At 44.2% G+C, this 7,903-nt stretch overlaps 1 protein-coding gene across 1 annotated transcript; it reads left to right on the top strand.

Moving 5' to 3' along the window:
- Positions 1-4,332: 4,332 nt before the first annotated feature.
- Positions 4,333-7,260, top strand: LOC146615058 (transcription termination factor 2, mitochondrial-like). Its single transcript, XM_085376173.1, has 2 exons — positions 4,333-4,396; positions 5,542-7,260. The coding sequence occupies exon 2, from the start codon at positions 5,562-5,564 to the stop codon at positions 6,699-6,701; it is 1,140 nt and encodes a 379-aa protein (XP_085232299.1). The 5' UTR covers positions 4,333-4,396; positions 5,542-5,561; the 3' UTR covers positions 6,702-7,260.
- The last annotated feature ends 643 nt before the right edge of the window (positions 7,261-7,903 follow it).

The following is a 7,903-nucleotide window of genomic DNA, read 5'->3' as shown; positions in this document are numbered from 1 at the left end:
TCTCATCTCAGGTTTCCATTGCACACCTGTTCTTCTTGATTCCAAAGCTTATTATATCTTTAAAGAAAGTTGCCTCAAACTCTACAATAATACACAGGAAACAGGGAAATAGGAAGGAAAAGGTCACTTTTAAGGAAGCAGTTCTACTTTGTTTGTCTTGTTTATCCCTTCATTCTATTTATGTTTTGCTTACATAATATGTAAATATACCAACATTTGGGATAAAGAAAGCATAGTACAGTATATTGTAAAGATAATAATATGTATGAAGTAATTTAAATGAGCTTGTTTGCCTTTTTCCTTCTTTAAGCATCTGATTCTCTTTATGAGCTGCACAATATAAACAGGTCATATCTTTGAAGCTTGGTATGATTTGTGAACTAATTGGCATCATGTGTGGAATCATCCCAAAGCACTACAGTTACCACTTTAGAGAAGAGCTGGACCTCTGAATGTTTATTTTGAGATCATTACCTAAACTGGCTAAACTAACCAGCTGGTTTAAGGGATAATCCAACACTGTTAATCCAGTAAATCTGTATTTCTCAGTAAAAACTTGAAGATTTATTTTCTACTGCCTTATAGAAATAGTTTTAGAGAATAACACCCAAAAGTGATATTAAGGTTCGCCACTATAGATATTTGGAAGCGGATTCCTGAATTTGAGTTCTCACTATTTTGCTGGTTTGTTGGTTGTGGAGAACAAACACTGCTTCTTTATGTAGCTTCATCCTAGGGAGACATTGCAGGCGATATCATTGAGCCGTCCTTCCTTTCCCTGCATTTTCCCTTCTATTACACCACCTTCCTCCAGGCGGAGTCCATCGTCTTCAGCGTCATCCAGGCTCCTCGACACGGCACCATCGAGCGCACCGTCAAAGGCCAACACTACTGACAGATAAGCAGCTTCACCATGGACGACATCTACTAGAACCGCATCAGGTACTGTACAATGGCAGAGCGAGGGCGTGCCTGTGAGAGTGTGCGTGCTCTTTTGTGGGTGTATTCATGTGCTTCTGTCTTTGTGAGGACAGAAGCTGGGCACTTTTGCAAAAGGCGGGCACCTCTGGAAACAGAGAGTGAAAATATTTTTGCAAAGGACATGTTTGTCTAATTCATTAGTGCAGCATTACTGGATCACCTGTTTGAAGTGATATAATATGATATACAACTATCACTGAAACAGCAAACTTTGTAAATAAGCAAACAACACTTCTCATTCTCTAAAGGTTTGGCCACAGCTGTAGATTACGCTATCGGTGCTTGTTCACTCTTGACAATAATTACATTTCTAAATGTCGATCTGAGACAGCGAGACCGAGACAGCGAGACCAAGACAAGACCAAGACCACGTAAAAGTGGTCTCGAGACCAAGACCGGTCTTGAAACATCCAACATTTTGAAGCTTAAATATGACTCTGACTGTCCACCTGCTGTTTTAGAACTAAAGAACCCTCTTGGATGAGAAGTAAAACGTCTTCAAGAACCTAAGTCATGTTGCCTTCTTTTCAAAACACTGAATACCCACATGGGCATGAAGCAGGTAAAGCACTTTGGGTGCCTTGAAAAGCGCTATAATCCAATCCATTATTATTATTATTATTATTATTATTATTATTATTATTATTATTATTATTATTATTAAACCTTTACCTGTCTACCCTGGATTCACAGTGACCTCTTGTGGTTAAAATAATGCAGTACAGTTAAATGAGCCTCTTGTAAGATTCACAGACCTCTGTTGAGGTAATACTGTATGGAATCAGATTAACAGATTCAGAAATTATAACAAAACGGAAGAACATATATATTCTTGGTATAAATGTGCAGATCACCCTAACCCTAACAAAATGATTACAGACTTATGGCTGACTTTTTTGTTTTTTGCCAGCTTAATAGTTAGGTTATAAGGATATACAGCTCCACTTTATCTAAGCGTGTGTATAACAAAGGTACACACACACACACCTATCATGGCAGTGAATGTACAGCCTGGGTCTGCAGATTCCCATTTAATGTATACACACACACACACACACACACACACACATGTATATATATATATATATATATATATATATATATATATATATATATATATATCAGAACAATCAGCCGAGACTGCAAGACCAGACTGACCAACCTGTGCACTGCCTGGATTGATTACAAGAAGGCCTATGACTCAATGCCCCACAGCTGGATACTGGAATGCCTAGAATTGTACAAGATCAATGGGACCCTAAGAGCCTTCATCAGGAACTCAATGGGGATGTGGCGTACAACACTAGAGGCCAACTCCAAGCCCATAGCACAAGTCACCATCAAGTGCGGGATCTACCAAGGAGATGCTCTGTCCCCACTGCTGTTCTGCATAGGCCTGAACCCCCTCAGTGAGATCATTAACAAGACTGGCTACGGATACCGACTACGGAACGGAGCAGTTGTCAGCCACCTCCTGTACATGGATGACATCAAGCTGTATGCCAAGAGTGAACGAGACATCGATTCACTGATCCACACTACCAGGCTATACAGCAATGACATTGGAATGTCGTTCGGACTGGAGAAGTGTAGTCGGATGGTAACAAAGAGAGGGAAGGTAGTCAGAACTGAGGGGATTGAACTACCAGAAGGCAACATTGCAGACATAGAGGACAGTTACAAGTACTTGGGGATCCCACAGGCGAATGGGAACCATGAAGAGGCCGCTAGAAAAGCTGCAACCACCAAGTACCTGCAGAGGGTCAGGCAAGTCCTGAGGAGTCAGCTGAATGGTAAGAACAAGATCCGGGCCATCAACACGTACGCCCTGCCCGTGATCAGGTACCCTGCTGGGGTAATAGGCTGGCCAAAGGAGGAGATAGAAGCCACTGACATAAAGACAAGAAAGCTCCTTACCATGCATGGAGGGTTTCACCCCAAATCCAGCACCCTGAGGCTGTACGCTAAGCGGAAGGAAGGGGGCCGGGGACTGGTGAGTGTCAGCACCACAGTCCAGGATGAGACAACGAACATCCAAGAATACATTAGGAAGATGGCCCCAACTGACCGAGTGCTCAGTGAATACCTCAGGCAGCAGAAACCCAAGAAAGAGGAGGGAGACGAGGAACCATCATGGAAGGACAGGCCCCTGCACGGTATGTACCACCGGCAGATAGAGGAGGTGGCTGATATCCAGAAATCCTACCAGTGGCTGGACAAAGCTGGACTGAAAGACAGCACAGAGGCACTAATCATGGCAGCACAAGAACAAGCTCTGAGCACAAGATCCATAGAGGCTGGGGTCTATCACACCAGGCAAGACCCCAGGTGCAGGCTGTGTAAAGATGCCCCAGAGACAATCCAGCACATAACAGCAGGGTGCAAGATGCTAGCAGGCAAGGCATACATGGAACGCCATAACCAAGTGGCCGGCATAGTGTACAGGAACATCTGTGCCGAGTATAACCTGGAAGTCCCGAGGTCAAAATGGGAGATGCCCCCAAGGGTGGTGGAGAATGACCGAGCTAAGATCCTGTGGGACTTCCAGATACAGACGGACAAAATGGTGGTGGCTAACCAACCGGACATAGTGGTGGTAGACAAACAGAAGAAGATGGCCGTAGTGATCGATGTAGCGGTTCCGAATGACAGCAATATCAGGAAGAAGGAACACGAGAAGCTGGAGAAATACCAAGGGCTCAGAGAAGAGCTCGAGAGGATGTGGAGGGTGAAGGTAACGGTGGTCCCCGTGGTAATCGGAGCACTAGGTGCGGTGACTCCCAAGCTAGGCGAGTGGCTCCAGCAGATCCCAGGAACAACATCGGAGATCTCTGTCCAGAAGAGCGCAGTCCTGGGAACAGCTAAGATACTGCGCAGGACCCTCAAGCTCCCAGGCCTCTGGTAGAGGACCCGAGCTTGAAGGATAAACCGCCCGCAGGGGCGTGCTGGGTGTTTTATATAGATAGATAGATAGATAGATAGATAGATAGATAGATATAAAAAAAAATCGAGTCACTGTTACATTTTTGACTTCGTAACTCACATTTTTGATAAAATAACTAATAAATAACTTTAACTATTTTTTATTTATTAGATAAAAATATGAAATGTTTTGATAGTTACACAATTTTTTTTAATCTCCAAACAAGCTTCCGTAGTTTTCTGTTTTAGTTTCTGTAAAAAAAAATTTCAGCTTATCTTTTTTGTTTTATCCTGTATTGTGAGTTTGAAATACGACTAGTCAGAAGAAGGAAAAACAGCTGTAGTACATTTCCACTCTTGCTATAGGCTGCAGGCAGTCACGTGTCTCCCATGCGCCAAGCCCTGTGACTCCGCCCAACGGCTGCTGTGATGTTATGAAAGCAGAGCAGTGGGTGTGACGAGCGGGGTTCTGCGGCTACAGACTCACAAACGGGTAAATTAACTCGTCTTTTTCTTCGCTTTTATGTAAAAAGCCGCTCCAACGGGCTCTGTAGCATCTGTATTTAGGTCTGCCGGCGCTTTGTGTCCGTGTGCAGTCGTGGCAGGCTGTGATCCGTCTGCAGTCCATGCTGTTTAATACATAACACAACACGCAGCATCACGTGTGCGCGGCAGCAGTCGGGACAACACCGTGCCCTGTTGGGTTTATGCAACTTTATGCAATGGTTTCAGTGTCGTGCAGCATAAATACACAAAGGTGGATTTATATGTTTTAAATTAAATGTTGTTTGTTTGGGATTTTTAATGTGTTACAATGTATTTCAGTGGTTTTTAAGTAATTATTTTCATGTAAAATCAGTTCTGTCCCCATAAGGTCACAAGGTGAGACACGTGGTGAAGTTATGAGTTGTTTGAGTGGTTTTTTTTATTTGTTTTGTTTTTGTTTTTGGCGTTTTCTGAATATTAAAAATAACAAAAAGTGTCCAAGTTGAGCCTCCTAACTATAAATATTTGCTGGTCTTCATAGTCATCATTAATGGTAAGGTGCATATTTTGTATGGCGATATTGTTGCGATACAGGGATACACAGGACCAACAACTGCTGAATGTGTCTGTCTGTTTCTGTCATTGTGGACAGCAACAGATTTTTGACCATGTCTCAGTTTCGGTGTCCAGAAACAGACTGCATGTTATTGCCAACTTGACTGCATTCAAGTGCAGACTGATATCACACTGATGACAGACCAGTATCAGACTGATTGGATATAGTTTAACTTTTGTTATCTGCAGTTGATTAAATGTGATAAAGCCGACGACTCAGCATATCACAAAATTTTACTATAATATCCTTTTGTGCAGTGTCTGGTGATTCTCAATGTAATATTTGTGATGAAAAAGTCAGCATAGGCTCAAGAAAGTTGTTGCTGTTATTTTTCAGTATTTTCAGAGCAAGTGAGTTAACTGAATGAGGAAAATCACCTGATTGGCAGCTGACAGTATGAATCTTGTGACGGGCAGTCATAAGTGGTACATGACACGAACGCTGCAAATCCTCTGTAATGCATCATGGAGCACATCTTTCATCTCGGTGTGTAAAAATTGTAATTTTTTGTGCTTTTTCTCATTTGTTCTGCGCAGATCCACTACACTCTTTAGCAATGCTTCGCATCACCTCTGCCACCCTGTACACCTGCTCACAGAGGGTGAAGCTGCTCCTACCTCCTTCAGCCTCCACCTCCACTGATACCTCTCCCAGCAAAAGAGTGGAAAACCAGCGCACAGTGGACTCCCTTTATGAGCTTTCAGTGGACATTCGAAAGGTCCGCAAGTTCAGAGGCTGGGTTCTGTCTGAGTGCTCTGCGTATGTCTCTGAGACCGCTGACCTGCTGAGAGACATGGGTGCAGACACAACGGCTATCACCCACATCCTGGAAACTCACCCTGAGGCTATCCTGTGTCGCCCAGAGGACGTCGCCACGCAGCGAGACCTCTGGTTGTCTGTTTGTCCCAGCAAACGTCAGTTGATGAACATCATTGAAAAGTTCCCAGCCTCCTTTTTTACACTTACTCACCACGGTAACCAGCGGGCCAACATCCTGTACCTCCAGAACCTTCGCCTTAGCAAGAGGATCATCAGCAAGCTGATGGCCAGTGCCCCGCAGAGCTTCAGTCAGCCTGTGGAGCGCAACCAGGAGGTCATCCACACGCTGAGGGAGATCTACCTCGACCTGGGTGGAGAGGAGAGGAACCTACGTGTCTGGCTGCAGAAGCTTCTCAGCCAGAACCCTTACATTCTGCTGCGACCAGCTGAGGCTTGGAGGGACAGTCTGGGCTTCCTGAGGGAGGAGGGGTTCACCACGGAGGAGCTCCTCAGCCTGGTCTCCAGCCTCAGAGCCTCCATCGCAGAGCTGAAGCCTGAGGACATGCAACGGGCGATGGACTACATCGAAGCGGCTCTCTGCTGCTCTAAAGACGAACTTAAGCAAGTAGTGATCCGCTGCCCTGCCGTCTTGTACTACTCCTTGCCCACCTTATTGGGGCGGTTTCAGGGGCTGATGGATGCGGGAGTGACGATGGATCAGGTGAAGGAATCTCCAAATGTACTCGAGCTCACCACGCAGATCGTGCTGTATCGTATCCAGAAACTAGCCTCCTACGGATACGACATTCGCTCCGGCAGCCTGGCCGTTATTGTGGGAACAAAGAAGGACTTTGAGGCGAGTTATGGCAAGCTGCAGCTCAGGCAGCAGAGGCCACTCTTCAACCCTGTGGCTCCTCTGAAATCTGCTGAGGATTGAGTGTCGGTGCGCACCTTGTTATGAAATGTGGTTTACTGCTTCAGCTTTGTGCAAGGAAAATAAGAAAAGCCAGGCAAATTAAAATCCCACAAAAGGCTGAAGACTGTTCAGGAAATATGACACTATCTGTAAAAGTTTCCAGTTTGGGAAGTGCCTGTTGTGTGTGTGAAACAGCTGATTTTCTTCTCTGAGAGAAGACTTTAACTGCAGCACAGAGTCTGTACGGTTTTTAATCCTCAGCTGTAAAAGGCTGATGCAAGTTTGTGAATGTAATAACTCAAGAATGAGGCCAAGTAGGAGCTTCAAATCGATACCACAGATGTATCTATAAAGTCTATTCAGTGGCCTCAAGGTTAGAGGTCAAATTTTCTGAAAATCTTGTGAATGCAATAACTTGAGAACAAGGCGATGTAGGATTTTGAAATAGATATCACAGGTGTGTCTCCTTTGGAGGATATGTGTGATAGGTGGTGTAGTAGTTAAGTATGGTGACAGATTCTTTGCCTTAACAGAAGACCATTCATTTTTCTCTGGCCAAACAAAACCATTTTATGCATGAGAAAATAAATTATTTAAAAAGTGTTTTTACTATTTTGGTGATCTTTTGTTTTTTTTGCTCTTTTGAGGGAAGGCGAAGACTTCTTTTTTTCTTTAATTGTTCATTGATAGTGAAGCACAGGCCGTGGCATGCAGGCCTACCAGATACCGCTGGTACCATTTGACAACCAGTGGAAAAAGAAAGGGAGGGTGGGACATGGAAGTGAGGATAAAAGGTTGTATGCTTGTTTGGAAAATCAAGCATTTTCGTTGTGGCTGTAAGGGGAGTGGTCAGGATGTGGTCCACCTTGTGATATTTGGATAAATTACCTCCCAAGATTAAAACAGCATTAGATGGACATTGAAGCCAACATCAGATGGTCTTTAACCTGCCAGCTCACTAATACAAAGTCCACAGTGGTTGCACTGATATGCACCAGTGTGAGTGTAGAGAAAGTGGTAGTCCAGTGTATTCACCTCTCCTGCTGTGAGACTACACTTATGCCCTATGCAGTGTCTGGGCCGCGGGTTCAGTAGGTCAGACTTTTACTGGCTACCAAATAAAGCCACATATAAATCTAATACTGTACCTGTAGTGAGAACATTGACAAAGTACACTCACTGGCCACTTTATTGGGTACACCAAACAAACAAACAAAACCCCC

The sequence above is a fragment of the Diplotaxodon limnothrissa genome, linkage group LG17, assembly GCF_057381915.1.
Source record: "Diplotaxodon limnothrissa isolate DT_005_m linkage group LG17, D_limnothrissa_male_GT1.1, whole genome shotgun sequence".
NCBI lineage: Eukaryota > Metazoa > Chordata > Actinopteri > Cichliformes > Cichlidae > Diplotaxodon > Diplotaxodon limnothrissa.
The sequence above is the reverse complement of the archived record's forward strand: the minus strand, read 5'-3'. Positions and strand labels throughout refer to the sequence as shown.

What these genes read in the sequence shown, in the direction of transcription:
- LOC146615058 (XM_085376173.1), top strand. Translation starts at nt 5,562, where the DNA reads ATGCTTCGCATCACCTCTGCCACCCTGTACACCTGCTCACAGAGGGTG.